Source organism: Lampris incognitus, chromosome 19 (genome assembly GCF_029633865.1).
Source record: "Lampris incognitus isolate fLamInc1 chromosome 19, fLamInc1.hap2, whole genome shotgun sequence".
NCBI lineage: Eukaryota > Metazoa > Chordata > Actinopteri > Lampriformes > Lampridae > Lampris > Lampris incognitus.
In genome coordinates, this window is record NC_079229.1 from 7,881,949 (window position 1) to 7,901,361 (window position 19,413).

General features: G+C 49.4%; 2 protein-coding genes across 2 annotated transcripts in view; both read right to left on the bottom strand.

Moving 5' to 3' along the window:
- Positions 1 to 1,057: 1,057 nt before the first annotated feature.
- klhl40b (kelch-like family member 40b) lies at positions 1,058 to 7,879 on the bottom strand. Its single transcript, XM_056299552.1, has 6 exons — positions 6,630 to 7,879; positions 4,536 to 4,696; positions 3,452 to 3,559; positions 2,611 to 2,796; positions 1,904 to 2,053; positions 1,058 to 1,540 (listed from the first exon to the last, which is right to left on the bottom strand). Exons 1-6 carry the CDS (start codon positions 7,773 to 7,775, stop codon positions 1,429 to 1,431), a joined length of 1,863 nt encoding a protein of 620 aa, XP_056155527.1. The 5' UTR covers positions 7,776 to 7,879; the 3' UTR covers positions 1,058 to 1,428.
- A 1,391-nt stretch (positions 7,880 to 9,270) lies between these two features.
- Positions 9,271 to 19,413, bottom strand: part of hhatlb (hedgehog acyltransferase like, b) — a 15,869-nt gene continuing 5,726 nt past the window's right edge. Inside the window, exons 5-12 of the mRNA XM_056299759.1 lie at positions 18,686 to 18,880; positions 13,220 to 13,429; positions 12,194 to 12,365; positions 10,716 to 10,860; positions 10,578 to 10,613; positions 10,251 to 10,452; positions 10,013 to 10,154; positions 9,271 to 9,486 (exon numbers count right to left, since the gene is read on the bottom strand). Of these exons, the coding sequence (XP_056155734.1) occupies positions 9,290 to 9,486; positions 10,013 to 10,154; positions 10,251 to 10,452; positions 10,578 to 10,613; positions 10,716 to 10,860; positions 12,194 to 12,365; positions 13,220 to 13,429; positions 18,686 to 18,880 (1,299 nt within the window). The 3' untranslated portion in view covers positions 9,271 to 9,289. The remainder of the gene's footprint in view (positions 9,487 to 10,012; positions 10,155 to 10,250; positions 10,453 to 10,577; positions 10,614 to 10,715; positions 10,861 to 12,193; positions 12,366 to 13,219; positions 13,430 to 18,685; positions 18,881 to 19,413) is intronic.

A 19,413-nucleotide genomic window follows, 5' to 3' on the forward strand; every position in this document is an offset into this window, starting at 1 on the left:
GAATCCTGCCGATGATCGTGTCGCCCCCATCCAGCCGCAGTCAACGCGATGACTACGTCACCTTCTACCTGGAACGGCACGTTTGCGTGAATATTTGCAACGCCGTCCGCCCATCCGTCCGTTATCCGAACCCCGTATCCTACTCCGGGTCAGGGGGATGCTGGAGCCTGTCCCAGCAGTCATTGGGCGGCAAGCTGGGAGACGCCCTGGACAGGCCGCCACGCCGTCACAAGGCCGACACAGACACACACATAGGGACAATTTAGTACAGCCGATTCCCCAGACCTGCATGTCTTTGGACTGTGGGAGGAACCTGGAGCTCCTGGAGGAAACCCACGCAGACACGGGGAGAACATGCAAAGTCCACACAGAGGATGACCCGGGACGACCCCCAAGGTTGGACTACCCCGGGGCTCGAACTCAGGGCCTTCTTGCTGTGAGGTGACCGCGCTAACCACCGTGCCACAACATTTGCAATTTTTTTGGGGGTTTTTTGGACCCCCACCCTTTTCTCCCCCAGTTGTACTTGGCCAATTACCCCGCTCTTCCGAGCCATCCCGGTTGCTGCTCCACCCTCTCTGCCGATCCGGGGACAGCTACAGACTACCACATGCCTCCTCCCATACATGTGGAGTCGCCAGCCGCTACTTTTCACCTGACAGTGAGGAGTTTCACCAGGGGGACGTGGCGCATGAGAGGATCACGCTACTCCCCCCAGTTCCCCATCCCCATCCCCTCCAAACAGGCGCCCCAAATGACCAGAGGAGGCGCTAGTGCAGCGACCAGGACACACACCCACACCTGGCTTCCCACCTGCAGAAACGGCCAGTTGTGTCTGTAGGGATGCCGGAGGTGACGCGGGGATTCGAACCGGCGATCCCCATGTTATTAGGCAACAGAAGAGACTGCCACGCTACCTGGACGGCCCACTTGCAAGGTGTTGATGGTAAACTGGCACGGCCAACTTGTTATTGGGTGAATGGTCTCATTCGTCTCTATTCTACATTTCTCAGGCCTTTACATATGGCGCAAAAACTGGACCACAGGTTGTGGAGATTTCACAGAGTCATTTAGTCAAAAGCTTTAGAAACACAAATTACAACAACAAATATAAAAATTCAACCAATCAAGAATGAAAATCACCCGTTACACAACTGCAGTACTGTGTACTAGTATATCAAATCCGTTATGCTCCAGCTCACGGGGGAAAAAAGGGACCTCAAACATGCAATGCTGATTTTCCCAGAAGTCCACATCCGTCCGTCATCCTTGGATGTGTGATTGTATCCCATCAGCCGTGTAACCACTGAGCATGTTGGCAGCCATGTTTGGACTCCTATTAACCAGCGAGGACCCCGGTTAACCAGCATGGTTGAGAGGCCGAAGCTTCAGAAAGGAAGCGGGGGGTGGTGGTGGTGGGGGTGGCGGTCACATCTTGGTGAGCCGTAAGGTGTTCAGGCGGACCCCCAGAATAGTGGCCCCTGAGGCGTACTGGATCTCTTTGAGGATCCCGTTCCACTTCCTCTCAGCTTCATTATACCTGAAGAGGTCAACGGGTCGTTGTCATTGCACGAAACACTTGGCGAGGAGCCCCAAGACCACGCGGAGACGCAGAATGATAACCAATGGCCAAGACTCAGCGTTTTCGGGTTTTTCTTTTTCAAAACCATCCAGCGTGCCGAATTTCGCCACAAGAGGACACTGTTACATAACCTCACACGAACAGGAACAACTTTTGGCTCCGTGGAAACATAAAACCCGGGTGAAAACCTGGGTATTTTTCGGGGAAAATCGGTAAAAGCCGAAAACGCCGAGCCTTGCCAATGGCCTAAATAAATAAATAAATAAAGGTTGTTGAAAAACAACTTGGCTGATTTTGTGGGAGTCTGTGACCCGCTCTCACCTCCAGATGTCATTCATCTCTTTTGGTACCAGTTCATCGCTGTCCTCCACAGGCATCATGGCGAAGCCGCCCACGGCGTACAGCAGCCCCGCCACCGACACCAGGCTGACGGAGCTGCGCTCCTGAGGAAACTCGGTAAAGTCCGACCACCTGGGACACACACACACATTTCAGTTAGATAGAAGACACTTCAAGAAGACTCAAGTGGAATATGTCTTTCCCCCCTCCCCCCTTATTCTCCCCAGTTGTATCCGACCCCACTCTTCCGAGCCGTCCCGGTCGCCGCTCCATCCCCTCTTCCCATCCGGGCAGGGCTGCGGACTACCACATGCCTCCTCCCAGACATGTGGAGTCACCTGACAGTCAGGAGTTTCACCAGGGGGATGTAGCGGGTGGGAGGATCACGCTATTCCCTCCCAGTTCCCCCTCCCCCTCGAACAGGCGCCCCGACCGACCAGAGGAGGCGCTAGTGCAGCAACCAGGACACACACCCACAACCGGCTTCCCACCTGCAGACACGGCCAATTGTGTCTGTAGGGACGCCCGACCAAAGCGGAGGTAACACGGGGATTCGAACCGGTGATCCCCCATGTTGGTAGACGACGGAATAGACCACCGCGCCACCCGGACACCCAAGTGGAATATTTCTGTGGCCCACACACACACACACACACACAGCACTCCTTAAACAATGGGGAAAATCTCACTTGTTGGTCTCGATGTCGTAGACCTCCACCGTGTTTGTCAGGCCAGTGTCCTTGACTCCTGTCGCCACGTAGATCTTGTTCTTGTGTGCGGTGGCTCCAAACAGGGAGCGGGCACACTTCATGGGAGCTAGCTCCTTCCATTCAAAACACTTGGTGTCGTACGCACACATTCTGTTCAGGCACCTCCTTTGTGCAGAGGAGTGGCAGTGTTAGATGCAATGAGGTCACACTGCCGTTTCAGCACAAAATCTTGGTGGGATGAAAGCGTGAAGGGGAAATTGATGCCATAGACGGATGTCTGGTTGTCAGATTATTCATTCATTCACTGTCCCAAACCGCTTATCCTTACTCAGGGTCGCAGGGATGCTGGAGCCTATCCCAGCAGTCACTGGGCGGCAGGCGGGGAGACACCCTGGACAGGCCGCCAGGCCATCACAGGGCCAACACATTCAGACCTAGGGACAATGTAGTACAGCCGATTCACCTGACCTGCATGTACGGCCGATTCACCTGACCTACATGTGTTTAGACTGTGGGAGGAAACCGGAGCCCCCGGAGGAAACCCACACAGACACGGGGAGAACATGCAAACTCCACACAGAGGATGACCCGGGATGACCCCCAAGGTTGGACTAGCCCGGGGCTCGAACCCAGGACCTTCTAGCTGTGAGGCGACCGCGGTAACCACTGCGCCACCGTGCCGCCCTACAAAGGTCCCTGGCTAGAATCGAACCAGGGACGCCGTGGTCATGCGGCCTTCTCCATAACCATCCGGCTACCCAGCCTGCAGGCAGATTATTCACACTTACATTTATTATCTTCCCACTCCAACAACACTCACTTGTTGTCTTCCTTCCCCCCAATCACATAGACAACGTCATTATGGGACACAGTTGCGTGTCCGTAGACCGGGTAGGGAATAGGCTCCGACTCGCCCCATTTGAAAGACCTGTGAACGAGAAACCACATGGTACATCACCTCCGTCTCAGCGCGGACTGCATTGTTTGCCCTTGTCATGAAACTTGTAAAAGAGATGCGACCACATGACACATGACAGTATGTTCTCTGTCCATCAGCAGGCCATAGAAACTGGAAACTTTTAAAAGAGGGTCTCCGCTTTTCTTCAGGTCTCAGAATGCCTGCTGCACATGAAGCCCGTCGGCAATTCACCCTGAAAACTGGAACTCATCAAGTTTCCACATTAGCTGTTGTGTTCTCTTTGGATCACAATGACCCATTTTAAATAACTATTCACCATAAATATCATTAATTTGATCAATAAGTGAGATGAAGGTAAGATATATTGGATAATCCCCCCCTCCCCCTTCTTCTCCCCAATTGTATCTGGCCAATCACCCAACTCTTCCGAGCCATCCCGGTTGCTGCTCCACCCCTTCTGCCGATCCGGGGAGGGCTGCAGACTACCACATGCCTCCTCCGATACATGTGGAGTCACCAGCCACTTCTTTTCACCTGACAGTGAGGAGTTTCACCAGGGCGATGTAGCACGTGAGAGGGTCACGCTATTCACCCCAGTTCCCCCCTCCCGCCCGAACAGGCGCCCGACCGACCAGGGGAGGCGCTAGTGCAGCGACCAGGACACATACCCACATCCGGCTTCCCACCTGCAGACACAGCCAATCGTGTCTGTAGGGACGCCCGCCCAAGCCGGAGGTAACACGGGGATTCGAACCGGGATCCCCCTGTTGGTAGGCAATGGAATAGACCGCTACACTACCCGGACGCTCCCTATATTGGATATTTTTGAATAGATTTTTCAACTGTATTGCTGTAACATCCAAAGGTGGCCTAGGTCAACACGACAGGTGGGCAGTATATCCATTGTGAAGCACTGAACAGGACATGAGGGTTAAATTGAGCCTGTTGAGATCTGATTCATGGTTTAAAAACCTGCGGTACTCACTGTCTGTCATAGACCAGAACAGAATCCAGTGTGCGGTCCTGCTCCTTCAGCTCCTTGCCTCCCATCACAAAGATGGAGTTGTGGGCCTCGGCCAGCCCGAACAGAAAGCGGGGAGAGGGGATGGGAGGCATCCCAAGCCAGTCAGCACTGAATGGGTCATACTGGAAACAGGCAGGGGTCAAGTATGTGTGAAGAGAGAGGAGTTAACATGGAAAATACACCGAAAAAATAAACAGATATGGTGCATCCGGAAAGTATTCACACCCCTTCGCTTCCCCCACATTTTGTTATGTTACAGCCTTATTCCAAAATGGATTAAATTCCTTTTTTTCACTCATCAATCTACATACAATACCCCATAATGACAACGTGAAAAAGGTTTTGTAGAAATTTTTGCAAATTTATTAAAACTATAAAACTGAAATATTGCATGTACATAAGTATTCACACCCTTTACTCAGTACTTGGTTGAGGCACCCTTGGCAGCGATTACAGCCTCAAGTCTTCTTGGGTACGAAGCTACAAGCTTGGCACACCTATATTTGGGGTATTTCTCCCATTCTTCTCTGCAGATCCTCTCGAGCTCTGTAAGGTTAGATGGGGAGCGTCGCTGCACAGCTATTTTCAGGTCTTTCCAGAGATGTTCAATGGGGTTCAAGTCTGGGCTCTGGCTGGGCCACTCAAGGACATTCACAGACTTGTCCCGAAGCCACTCATTCGTTGTCTTGGCTGTGTGCTTAGGGTCGTTGTCATGCTGAAAGGTAAACCTTCGCCCCGGTCTGAGGTCCTGGGCGCTCTGGAGCAGGTTTTCATCAAGGATCTCTGTACTTTGCTCCATTCATCTTTCCCTCGATCCTGACTAGTCTCCCAGTTCCTGCCGCTGAAAAACATCCCCACAGCAGGATGCTGCCACCACCATGCTTCACTGTAGGGATGGTATTAGCAAGGTGATGAGAGGTGCCTGGTTTCCTCCAGATGTGACGTTTGGCATTCAGGCCAAAGAGTTCAATCTTGGTTTCATCAGACCAGAGAATCTGGTTTCTCATGGTCTGAGAGTCCTTTAGGTGCTTTCTGGCAAACTCCAAGCGGGCTGTCATGTGCCTTTTACTGAGCAGAGGCTTCCGTCTGGCCACTCTACCATAAAGGCCTGATTGGTGGAGTGCTGGCTGCAGAGATGGTTGTCCTTCTGGAAGGTTCTCCCATCACCACAGAGGAACGCTGGAGCTCTGTCAGAGTGACCATCGGGTTCTTGGTCACCTCCCTGACCAAGGCCCTTCTCCCCCGATTGCTCAGTTTGGCTGGGCGGCCAGCTCTAGGAAGAGTCCTGGTGGATCCAAACTTCTTCCATTTACAAATGATGGAGACCACTGTTCTCTTCGGGACCTTCAAAGCTGTAGAAATTTTTTTGTACCCTTCCCCAGACCTGTGCCTCGATACAATCCTGTCTTGGAGGTCCACAGACAATTCCTTTGACTTCATGGCTTGGTTTCTGCTCTGACATTCACTGTCAACAGTGGGACCTTATATAGACAGGTGTGTGCCTTTCCAAATCATGTCCGATCAATTGAATTTACTACAGGTGGACTCCAATCAAGATGTGGAAACATCTCAAGGATGATCAGTGGAAACAGGATGAACCTGAGCTCAATTTTGAGTGTCATGGCAAAGGGTGTGAATACTTATGTACATGAAATATTTCAGTTTTTTATTTTTAATACATTTTCAAAAATTTCTACAAAGCCTTTGTCACTTTGTCATTATGGGGTATTGTGTGTAGATTGATGAGAAAAAAAAGGAATTTAATCAATTTTGGAATAAGGCTGTAACATAACAAAATGTGGGGAAAGTGAAGGGGTGTGAATACTTTCCGGATGCACTGTACATTCAAACACATTCACATGCACAAATTAATCTCTGCAAACTTGGGGGGGGGGGTCATGTGAAATCAGTGTTGCATCAACACAGTTTATCTGATTTTAAGAAAATCACATCTGAAGTTCAAGTAAATTTGTACCGTGTCACCTTACTAGTCATTTTAGGGGCTGTCCATTCTAGGGACTATTTCTTGAAAACTTTACATGGTCCAACTCTTACCTGTAGGAAGTACGAACTCAGTGGGTCATCTTTGTTCTCTTCGTCGAAGAATAACCCCCCTGCCACAAAGATCTGGTTCTCCTTGGTGGCCAGGCTGGCGTGGTTCTTGGGAATCTGTGTAGAGAGCGAGGCCACATAGCAGTCGTTGTTTGCGGGGTCGTAGGCCACAGCACCTGTGTCATTCACCATCAATATCAAGTTCCTGAGGAACATGCCGAATCGCAGGTTATCATTCAGGATCCCCGGAAGAAGAGCTTCCCCTTCCTCCTCCTCCTCCTTCTCTCCATTTTCTTCCGCTCCGCCATCCCCCTTCTCTGTGCTTTTGTCCTTCTTGCTTCTGGCTGTTTTCACCACTGGCAGTTTCCCAGCGTGAGCGTCTCTGACCAGCTGCAGTTTTTTCTCAATCTCAGGGTCAGACTTCATCAGTTCATGTCTTTCCACCTTCTCGTTAAGGTATTCCTCGGTGACCAGACGCAGACGAATGCAGTCCAGCAGGCCTGGCAGCTCCTTCTTTCTGTTCTCTACGTCTTTGGACACCCAGCCCATCAAAGCCTCAAACACCATCTCCTCCGTCTCGACATTCAGGGCGTCTGATGTCAAGATGGCTGCCAGCTCACTAGTGCCCAGCTGAAGGAAGTCTTCATCTCTGGCAATGAGTTGAAAGCGCTCGCAGGCGTAGTTGCGGGCAGAGACAGCCAGCCTGGGGCAGTCCAGCATCAGCCCCAGCCTGAAGATGGCCAGACAGTTGCTAAGGCTCAGTCGTTTCTGGAGGAAAGAGACACAGACAGTGAAGATAGAGGGGATCTGAAACATGTTGGCCACAGCAAAGATGTCCTGCACGTTCTGCTCATTGACATTAATGTTGGAGGTGTACAGGTACTTAAGGATCAGGCCCATGACACCTGGCTCCACATCCTCCAAGACGATCTCCCTCTTTTTGCTCTCCTCCAGGTCAGACAGAAAGATGGCACGGAAATAGGAGCTGCAGGCACACAAGACCAGCCGGTGGCAGGGGAACTCCTTCCCTCCAATCTTCAGCACACAGTCGACCAACTTGTCGTTCTCCAGCAGGTCGTACAAGCCGTCCTGGAGCAGCGTCTGTTGGTACATCCTTGGCTCATCCATAGGGTTTATGGGTACAGCCATGGTTCCTGGCAGGTGGAAGCACCGTAGTCACAAGACAAGGTTCAGTGAGCCCTCCGGAGGAGTTGGAAGAGCAAACAAAAAGTAGTTCTTTCTGTTGTGTTGCTGTAAACCTTCTCTCTTCAGCCGTGTACAGGTTCTTTGGCAGACTACCCTGGAAAGAGGAGGCAGACAGTCAGTCTGCTATTAACCCACACAAGCTGAACACCAGGGCAGCCCACTTCCTCAGCTGTCCCGACCCTTCAACCCAGCTCCAACTGGTAGGTTATTTATAGCCGGGGATCTCAGTATAGAGCTGCGGAATCCATTCTGGAACATGCGAAACACAATATCCACCCCGTTACTACCTTTCCCATCCCACGTCACCTGCCCCCCCAAAATCTCAGCCAACCGCAGACAGCTGACACTTTGCTTCATGGGAAATGCGTCCAATCCTTCCCAAGGCATGTGGGGCTCTCCTCAATTTAGGATGGCGCCCCCTTGCTGTCTCTTGCGGAGGCGGCGTCATACTAACGTGAAAACGTTTCTCGTTCCTCCAATTTCCAAATGCTCTTCTTGCGTTGCCAGTGATTTCAGATTGTCCTCGCAGCGTCTCAACAACTTATTTGTTTGCCCTATATTCAGCACCAGATGACTATTTTAACAGCTGCACGCTATTACAGCAGTGTGAAAACACTGAATAGGAATTTAGGTTTGTAAACTGTTCATGTAAGTCTACAAATATACCTCCTATACCTAATATACAAATATAACTACAAATATAATACCTCACAACAGCTTGCCTTTAATGACCGGACTGACATGGTCATATTTATAGACAATGACAAGCCCCTCTCCCTCCTCTTCTGCAGCTGCAGTGTCCTAGGGTGTGAGTTCAGCCACTCTTTATAAAGATTGTTTTTTTCTTCTTTAATAACTCTTGCAGTTCAGTTTGCATGAAGAGCAACGGCTGATAAAGTGGTAACAGAGGCTTGATTCATTTCAGACTGAGGAGATTTTTACATTTCTATTTATTACTATAGCAGTGGCACACAGTTCGGGGGTCATTTTACATAAAACACAACCATCGAGGCACATTAAATCAACCAGCAGTGCAGCAGACCACAGTATTTGGGTGCACAGTGCAACGTATTTCACATCAAAAATAAGTGTGTGCTTCATAAATGTCTCCTTTTCTTAATGTTAAAATGCACTTAAAATGGTTTTCAGGTTCACACACAGTTAAGGCACTTTTTACGAGATTAGCAGAAAGGCTGTCCATTTATAATGTGTGACAACATGGAAGCTGGTGAGAAGAATAAGACGAGTCTGTGCACATTTCTTACTGCTAGACTGTATTGATCCTTCCTCCCAACACCCTGATGTTAAGAGGAAGTGTCACCAATAAGAATGACATTGAATACTGTTGACCGTTGTCATTGCCTTCTTATGAGACTGGTATAGAAAACACTATGACTCAAACAGACACGGTGGGCTTGGCCAGTTTGGATTTCGACGGACATCCTGACATCCAGTCTCTACTCAGCTTTTTCCTTGCCGGGCTCTACAACCGGCTGAGCAGCAGCGGGAGAGGCGGCAGCAGGGGCGGTTGGGGGCGCAGGTGGCGGGATAGGATCAGGGTCGTCTATCAGGGCCTGCCTCCTCTCCCTCTCTTTTATGACTTGAATCAAGCAGTAGGTCACAAACATGACCATGATGGTGGTGACAGGGAATCCTGGGAGAGAAAGCACACAATGAACTTATTACCAGCAATCAGAATATCGGAATCCCCCCCCTTCCTTTTCTCCCCAGTTGTTTCCAGCCAATTACCCCACTCTTCCGAGCCCCCCCGGTCGCTGCTCCACCCCCTCTGATGCTCCGGGGAGGGCTGCAGACTACCACATGCCTCCTCTGATACATGTGGAGTCGCCAGCCGCTTGTTTTCACCTGACAGTGAGGAGTTTCACCAGGGGGGCGTAGCGCATGGGAGGATCACACTATTTCCCCCAGTTCTCCCTCCCCCCTGAACAGGTCGGACCAGAGGAGGCGCTAGTGCAGCGACCAGGACACATACCGACATCCGGCTTCCCACCCGCAGACACGGCCAATTGTGCCTGTAGGGATGCCTGACCCAGCTGGAGGTAACATGGGGATTCGAACCAGCGATCCCCATGTTGGTAGGCGACGGAATAGACCGCCACGTTACCCGGACGCCATCAGAATTTTTACCTTCTCCAAAATTGCAAAAATAAAAACCTTACCTTTGAGAAGCAGTCGTTTGGCTACGAGCTTGGCGAAGTCCAAACTGTTCAAGGCTAAAATGTTGTACAGCACGATGGTCCAGAAGTTGAAAGTGTTGAAGGCCGCTCTGATTCGGCGTGACGTTCCCTCCGACATCGACATCTGTTGGGGCCGTAAACAGATAGTCACTGAACAAAGAAAAGCTCATCACGGCGATACCCTTACTCTGACGCGTGATGACAACCTGGAAAAACCAACCTCCAAAGAAGCGAACGGCTCCATGGAGAAAAACTTGGCGGTCCACAGCTCAAAGTTGAGGCCGAAGCAGTTGCAGAAAGCCCAAATCAGCACCACCTCACAGGGACCCAGCCAGAGGATTGTCACGCCAAATGTGCACAGTGTCGCCACCAGCTCCTGCAGCACATTGTCGTGCTTCCCACCGAGGTAGTCGTACACGTACCTGCAGATAACAATCCATCTCACGTCTCTTCGATGATCTCAGTCACATTCTTGTCCACTAAAAAGCCTCAATGTCACTTAAAGGGACCAAAACTCATTACAGTTCAGTTGTTCTGTGACACTTACTTGCATAGCCAATCGTTAATTCCTCTATCAAAGTGGCTGCAGAGGGGAGACAAAGTTAGAGACAGTTTTAGTTTCACAGAGGCAGTTCCTGCCGACGACTTGTAAATCCCGTTCACTTGAACTGCGACGCTAACTCACGTCTCAGCAAACACGTAGAGCATGGTGATACATTTTGGGGGCTTGGGTGGGTCCAGATGATCCAACCTGGACACCGTGTTGATGACCCCGAACATGACGGCGGCCTTCACCCAGTCGTACACCAGGTTGGAGTACGCCAGACCCACTGAAAGATGCAGCGAGACCGGGGAGCTGAGGTCAGTTGGCCTTCATTCAATCAGATCAAACTTTATAGTCATCGGAAAATGTCAGCGATATGAATCTATTTGAACTCCATAGAAAAAAATAATTTGATGCACTTTTTCTGGTATCCATCAACAGGAAGGTCACAGTGCAGGGCCGGCTGCAAAACAACTCAACTGGAGCTAGTCTGGTGTCAGGGTTTTTGCTCATGGATGCTTCAGTTGGCGTTTGCCGAGTTGACCCTACAGTAGGTTTCCTGATTGAAAGCCTCCACTGTGTACCAGACCTACTTTCAGTGTGGCTGCTACACCTTTGCTCTCATCTAGCTCAGAATATATCCATCCAACTATAGCCCACCTTTACCTCCAACTGTTAAATTTATCATCCATCCATTATCCAAACCACTTATCCTGCTCTCAGGGTGGCGGGGATGCTGGAGCCTATCCCAGCAGTCACTGGGCAGCGGGCGGGGAGACACCCTGGACAGGCCGCCAGGCCATCACAGGGCCAACACACACACATTCACACCTAGGGACAATTTAGTACGGCCGAGTCACCTGATCTGCATGTCTTCGGATTGTGGGAGGAAACCGGAGCCCCCGGAGGAAACCCACGCCGACACGGGGAGAACATGCAAACTCCACACAGAGGACGACCCACAAGGTTGGACTACCCCGGGGCTCGAACCCAGGACCTTCTTGCTGTGAGGTGACCGCGCTAACCACTGCGCCGCCACTTTTAGATCAAACTGTTAAATTTATTATGACGTAACTGTATATTTCCCAACTTTAACTGTCTAAGATACACAACACAACTTGTGTGGGAATACATTTAATGGTTTAGGTTTAGTAATGGCTATTTAGACTAAGATTTAGGCATGCTTAGGTGTGCCATCTAGGCTCAACAAGGGCTAATTTTGGGTGAAAAGTTCAAGTCTAGTAGACATGTAAATCTTAGTCCACATAACCACTACTAAAATAAGAGCAACTGGAAGTATTCAAGCACATGAACTTACACTGAGTATCTTCTAGTGCCAATAGTTGTTGACTGTTTGGAAAGAAATCCACTCTCTAAACTGACTGAAAAGTGCTGAACATGAATTAAGCGCACCTCTGAATTACACACAGGTCGACAACCACTCCAGGTTTCTCAGCAGAAAAACAAAAAATCAGGGGAACATTTAACTGGATCATGTTGACCTGTGTTTTAAGGTAACAACCTCGATGGCCCAACAAACAATCGTTAAATAATCTATTTATCCACCATTTACAAGGCTGAGATGGCTACGGTGGGACGTTCATGGGTATCGAACAGACCTACGGCCCAGTCGGAGAGGTGCTTCAGCAGCTTCATGTCAGTGGGGATGGTCAGGATGTACATGAAGTGGAAGAGGACGTCCACCAGGACGATGGCGCCCAGGTGAATCAGGCCCTGCAGGCCGATATCCCACATTTCCCGGTCCTTCCTGCTCAGGTCCGACTTGTTGGCCTGCAGGAGGCAGCAGATACAAGAAAATCAAGTGAGCTGCTCTGTGCCCCACACACACACACACACACACAGTAAGAAGTGCTTCTGCAGGGACCGCCAGACTAGATGCTGCAGTGTAGTACTCGAGAAGAACCCAAAGGGATCTCTGCCCTAGCCCGCTTTTTGTGGATATAAGCAATTAAGTTTGCAAGGCTTCATCACTGCTGAAAAGATACACGTCTTTCATTTGAGTCTATAGTTCTGGTGGCATACTGCTGGACACAGTGGTCACCGCAGCAATGAATAACCACCCCCTCCACCTTTTCTGCTACTCTTGTAAGAAGTATTTGAAGGCCAAAATTACCACGGCCCCAAAAGTCCAAAACACAACATTGTGCAATTAGATCATGATTGTCCCTGCTTCAGATGCTGAATGTATAGAAATCTCTCGTTTACAAATCATTCGTGTGTGTTTACATAATATCTCATTATTATAAGGCATTATTATTTTTATAATTATCATTGATATTATTATTATCATTATTATTATAAGGGATCCGAGTATCCATCCAGCCATTATCCAAACCGCTTATCCTACACAGGGTCGCAGGGATGCTGGAGCCTAGCCCAGCAGCCATTGGGCGGCAGGCGGGGAGACACCCTGGACAGGCTGCCAGGCCATCACACAGGGCCCACACAATCTAGTATGGCCGGTTCACCTGACCTGCATGTCTTTGGACTGCGGGAGGAAACCGGAGCACCCGGAGGAAACCCACGCAGACACGGGGAGAACATGCAAACTCCACACAGAGGACGACCCCGGGATGACTCCCGAGGTTTGAACTACAGTAAAACCACACAGCCCCACAACGTACCTGAACATAGAATTTATCGAAGGTCATGATTGGCCCAAAGTAGAAGAAGGGGAGGTAGAAGTTGTACTTGAGTAGCTCCATGATGCTGTAGTTTCCGTCCTTCCTCTCACAGTTCTCCAGTGCAAAGCTCATACAGCGCATTATGGTGAACCCACAGCCTCCGTAGAAGAGGACATGGCGCAGCTCGTAGTCGCCCTCCACAAAGTCGGCCTTAAAAGGAAAGGAGAGATGGGTACACAAGGTATGGATATATATTCATATATATACATATACAACCCCAAGTTGGGGCAGTATGGAAAATGCCAATAAAAACAAAACGTTGACTTGTATTCAAACAAAAACGGTGTAAAGACCAGGTATTTCCTGTTTTACCCTATCAACCGAGATGTTTTTTGAAGATATAAATTTATTCTGAAACCGATGCCAGCAACGTGTTCCACCAAAAGTTGGGACGGGGCAGGTTAGAAGTAATAACGATGTGACAAGCTGAAAAAAACAAGGTGATGTGAAGCAGGTGAGGCGGCCATGTTGTAGTGTATAAAGGAGCCTCCAAAAAAGGCCTGGCCCTTCAAGAGCAAGGACGGGTCGAGGCTCGCCATTTCACTAACGGGTGGGTCAGCGAATAATCCAGCACTTTGAGAACAATGTTCCCCAAGGACAAGATCAGTAGGATTTTGGACATTTCACCCTCTACTGTGCACAACATAATTAAAGGATTCGGGCAGCCGGGTGCCATGGCGATCTATTCCATTGCTAGCCAACACGGGGATCGCCGGTTCAAATCCCCGTGTTACCTCCGGCTTGGTCCCTACAGACACAGTTGGCCATGTCTGTGGGTGGGAAGCCGTATGTGGGTCTGTGTCCTAGTCACTGTACTAGCACCTCCTCTGGTCGGTCGGGGCAGGGAGGGGGGGGGGCAGTGTGATCCTCCCACGTGCTACATCCCCCTTGTGAAACTCTTCACTTTCAGGTGAAAAGAAGTTAAACTCCTCACTGTCAGGTGAAAAGAAGTGAAACTCCTCACTGTCAGGTGAAAAGAAGTGAAACTCCACACTGTCAGGTGAAAAGAAGTGAAACTCCTCACTTTCAGGTGAAAAGAAGTGAAACTCTTCACTGTCAGGTGAAAAGAAGTGAAACTCCACACTGTCAGGTGAAAAGAAGTGAAACTCCTCACTGTCAGGTGAAAAGAAGTGAAACTCTTCACTGTCAGGTGAAAAGAAGTGAAACTCCTCACTGTCAGGTGAAAAGAAGTGAAACTCTTCACTGTCAGGTGAAAACAAGTGAAACGCCACACTGTCAGGTGAAAAGAAGTGAAACTCCTCACTGTCAGGTGAAAAGAAGTGAAACTCTTCACTGTCAGGTGAAAAGAAGTGAAACTCCACACTGTCAGGTGAAAAGAAGTGAAACTCCTCACTGTCAGGTGAAAAGAAGTGAAACTCTTCACTGTCAGGTGAAAAGAAGTGAAACTCCACACTGTCAGGTGAAAAGAAGTGAAACTCCTAACTGTCAGGTGAAAAGAAGTGAAACTCCACACTGTCAGGTGAAAAGAAGTGAAACTCCTCACTTTCAGGTGAAAAGAAGTGAAACTCTTCACTGTCAGGTGAAAAGAAGTGAAACTCCACACTGTCAGGTGAAAAGAAGTGAAACTCCTAACTGTCAGGTGAAAAGAAGTGAAACTCCACACTGTCAGGTGAAAAGAAGTGAAACTCCTCACTGTCAGGTGAAAAGAAGTGAAACTCCACACTGTCAGGTGAAAAGAAGTGAAACTCCACACTGTCAGGTGAAAAGAAGTGAAACTCCTCACTGTCAGGTGAAAAGAAGTGAAACTCCACACTGTCAGGTGAAAAGAAGTGAAACTCCTCACTGTCAGGTGAAAAGAAGTGAAACTCCACACTGTCAGGTGAAAAGAAGTGAAACTCCTCACTGTCAGGTGAAAAGAAGTGAAACTCTTCACTGTCAGGTGAAAAGAAGTGAAACTCCACACTGTCAGGGGAAAATAAGTGAAACTCCTCACTGTCAGGTGAAAAGAAGTGAAACTCCTCACTGTCAGGTGAAAAGAAGTGAAACTCTTCACCGTCAGGTGAAAAGAAGTGAAACTCCTCACTGTCAAGTGAAAAGAAGTGAAACTCTTCACTTTCAGGTGAAAAGAATTGAAACTCTTCACTGTCAGGTGAAAAGAAGTGAAACTCCGCACTGTCAGGTGAAAAGAAGTGAAACTCTTCACTGTCAGGTGAAAAGAAGTGAAACTCTTCACTGTCAGGTGAAAAGAAGTGAAACTCCACACTGTCAGGTGAAAAGAAGTGAAACTCTTCACTGTCAGGTGAAAAGAAGTTAAACTCCTCACTGTCAGGTGAAAAGAAGTGAAACTCTTCACTGTCAGGTGAAAAGAAGTGAAACTCCACACTGTCAGGTGAAAAGAAGTGAAACTCTTCACTGTCAGGTGAAAAGAAGTGAAACTCCTCACTGTCAGGTGAAAAGAAGTGAAACTCTTTACTGTCAGGTGAAAAGAAGTGAAACTCCCCACTGTCAGGTGAAAAGAAGTGAAACTCTTCCCTGTCAGGTGAAAAGAAGTGAAACTCCACACTGTCAGGTGAAAAGAAGCGGCTGGCGACTCCACATGTATCGGAGGAGGCGTGTCTACAGCCCTCCCCGGATCGGCAGAGGGGGTGGAGCAGAGATCGGGACGGCTCGGAAGAGTGGGGTAATTGGTCGGATACAACTGGGGAGAAAAAAGGGGGGGGTTTCAAAAAAGAAAAGAAAGATTCAATAAATCCGGTGAAATCTGTGTGTGAAGGGCAAGGCTGACAGCCACTTCTGAATGTGCGTGACCTCTGTTCCCTCGCCGTCTTAAAAACCGCCATGCGTGTGTCATGGGTATCATGTCACGGGCTCAGGATTCAGGAATACTTCAGTAAACCTGTCAGTCAACACCATTCGCCGCTGCATCCAGAGATACGAGTCAAGGCTTTACTATGCAAAGCAGAAGCCGTCCATCAGCGCTGTCCAGAGGTGCAGCCGCCTTGTCTGGGCTTGGTCTCATCCGACTGGAAAGCAGCACAGTGGAATCGTGTTTTGTGGTCCGATGAGTCAACATTTCAGATAGTTTTTTGGGGGGAAAAAAAACACTCGTCGTGTTCTCCAGGCCAAAGAGGATAAGCACCATCCAAGCGGTGATCAACGTCAGGCCTAAAAGCCAGCGTCTGCCTGGTATGGGGGTGTGGCACAAATGCTGCCATCCAGATGCTGTCCTTTTCCAGGGACATCCCTGCATTTTCCAGCAGCACACCGCCAAACCGTATACTGCCCGGATTACAAGTGCATGGCTTCCTAAGCAGAGAGTGCAGGTGCTAGATCGGCCTGCCTGCAGTCCTGACCCGTCTCCGATTACGTGTGGCGCATTATGAAGCGCAAAATATGGCAACGAAGGCCCCATGTAATTGCACACGTAAAGACCTGCATAATGGATGAATGGGGGGAAATTCTGCTTGCTAAACTTAACCAACTGGTGTCTTCAGCAGGGCCGCCTATAAGGGGGTGAAAAGGGGGGTAGCTTTCTGGGGCCCAGCTGCTGGGGGGGGCCCATGGAGGCCAGCAATAATCATGTTCATCCTAAATATAAGCAATGATATTGGCAATAGCTGCCACCGACTGTGAACTGGCTAAACAGGTTGACTTTAAAGACATTATAAAGGACTTTACATCCAGTAAGACAAGGAAGATGGCGGTATAAGAGGAAAAGATGAAGCCATAAGGTAAGAAATTCCATTTTCTACTAAGAAATATGTGGCGTAAGTGTAGCAGATCTTTGTTGACCTTGGCGAGTGTGCCCATGTAGCCACCGTTATCGAGTAAGTCTCTCTCAGTTTACGTCTATGTGTTTAGTAGGAGAGAGAGAGTATGCGTTGATATGAGTAAAGCAGTTTTTTTTGGGGGGGGGGCGGCATTCACCGGACCTTTTCAGGGGCCCAGCCATTTCTGTGGGCGGGCCTGGTCTTCAGTGTTCAAACGCTTAGTAAGTGTTATTAAAAGAAATTATGATGTTACACAGTGGTACACACCCGACTGCCCCAACTTCTGATATTGTAGTCAGATTTGAAATGGGTGGCTATTTAAAAAAAAATTCACAAGGTAAAATATCAAACAATTAATATGTTGTAGTGATTTCAATATAGTACAGGGTGAACAGAATTTACAAATGACTCCTTTTTCATTTTATTAACATTTTCCATACTGTCCCAAATTTTTTGGTGTTGGGGTTGAATATCATGGCCATATTGTTATGTATTTGTCTCTCTCCCCCTTAGTGACAACCCACAGATCCACCCACTTGGAGGAACTGTCAGGTGGGTTGACAGCACCTTAAACTAGTTCCTAGTCAGCCAGCTTCTCACTATATAAATGTACTTATTATTATTATAAAACCCAGGAAAAAGTGTTCAAGGTGAGTCATCATCATCGGCAGTCACTCGGGGTCGAGTATGACCGTCCTCCCTCTGGGTCCCTCAGGTGGGCGTAGAGGCCAATCCTGGCTGGAGCCACATAATGGGAGGACACCTATGTGTGACAGCTTTTTACATGGAGGGCTGATGCGCCTGCAGCCACCACACGGTCCTTGGCAGGGGGTGGCCAGAGTCCAACGGCATGGAGAACCAAGACGATTGGGGACCACCCTCTGTTGCAGCCTTCATCCACCTTTGACCTGGAGACATCTTCCACCAGTTCCGCCGTTGAGGTCTTTGTTGGATCACGCTTCATCTGGAACCTCCCCCTTGACCTGTCCGCCTTGAGAGACCCTACCAGGAGCCAAGCTCCGGGCGGCACAGCTCTTGGGATCATTGGTACACACAAGCTTCTCCACCACGACAAGGTGGCGATCCAGGGGAAGTAAAGGTGAGTGATGGCTGCAGGGCGACTGACTCTTAGTTTGTGGTACTTGTGCAGTCTGCTCATCACCTGGTTGAAATACTTTTTAAGAACTGTATCTGCTCTCTGGCTGAACTGACAGTTTGCATCGTGGACTTTCATCCTTGGTGTTTCTACGTTTAAAGAGAAAGTGGACCCTGCTGTTGGACATTTTGAAGCACTGTAAGGTTGAGCTGATGGTTCCCTTCTTCCCTCTTTCTTCTCCGTTTGTGGTGAGATTGAGAGTACAGAACTCTGCTGTGTTTTTCATAAGACTAGTTCCCCCCCTCCTCCCCCTCCCCCCCATTCTTGGCACTGTAAGCATTTCTGTTTGTTTTGGCCACCACAGAGGCCTTTTCATGTTTTTTTTTAGTGTTGGTTTTTACAATCCTGTTTCTGGTTAATTTTTACAGGCATCGTTTCAATGTCATCCCCCTCGCCCCGCTGGGGGTCGTAACAGGGGCACAGCCTCCCAAACTTGCGACTGCTGCAGAAATCTCCGAGACTTTGGCTCTACCAGCCATTAATTCAGCTGTTAGGAAATGTGTTGCCAGCGAAAGCTACCTGCCAGGACACGAAGGGCTCACACTTGAAGGTAGCCAGGGTGGCGAGGCCGGTGACGAAGCAAAGCCAGCGCAGCTTGACCAGCGAGATGCTGTAGAGCAGGATACAGTGGGACAGCATGAGGGTGACGTAGGTCCAGCCCATACTGGTCCATACGGCCAGCAGCCCGTACGCCATGTACACCAGGGACCTGTGCTGTGATGGACAAACACTCACTATCAGGTGGATACGAAGGCCCCCTGATGGGAACAATAAAGTATACAAATGTCACCCATGGATTTAACTTAACAAAGGCTGCAGGTAATATTTGATGCAATAGTTTCAAAATTCATCTGTTGGACTGGTTTAGGGGATGTGGATGCGGTAATGTGGTAATCAGTTTTGTTTTGTTCTTTGTTCTTGGCCAATTACCCCACTCTTCCGAGCCGTCCCGGTCGCTGCTCCACCCCCTCTGCCGATCCGGGGAGGGCTGCAGACTACCACACGCCTCCTGCCATACATGTGGAGTCGCCAGCCGCTTCTTTTCACCTGACAGTGAGGAGTTTCACCAGGGGGATGTAGCACGTGGGAGGGTCATGCTATTCCCCCCAGTTCCCCTGAACAGGCGCCCCGACCGACCAGAGGAGGCGCTAGTGCAGCGACCAGGACACATACCCACATCCGGCTTCCCACCCACAGACACAGCCAGTTGTGTCTGTGGGGACGCCCGACCAAGCCGGAGCGGTAAC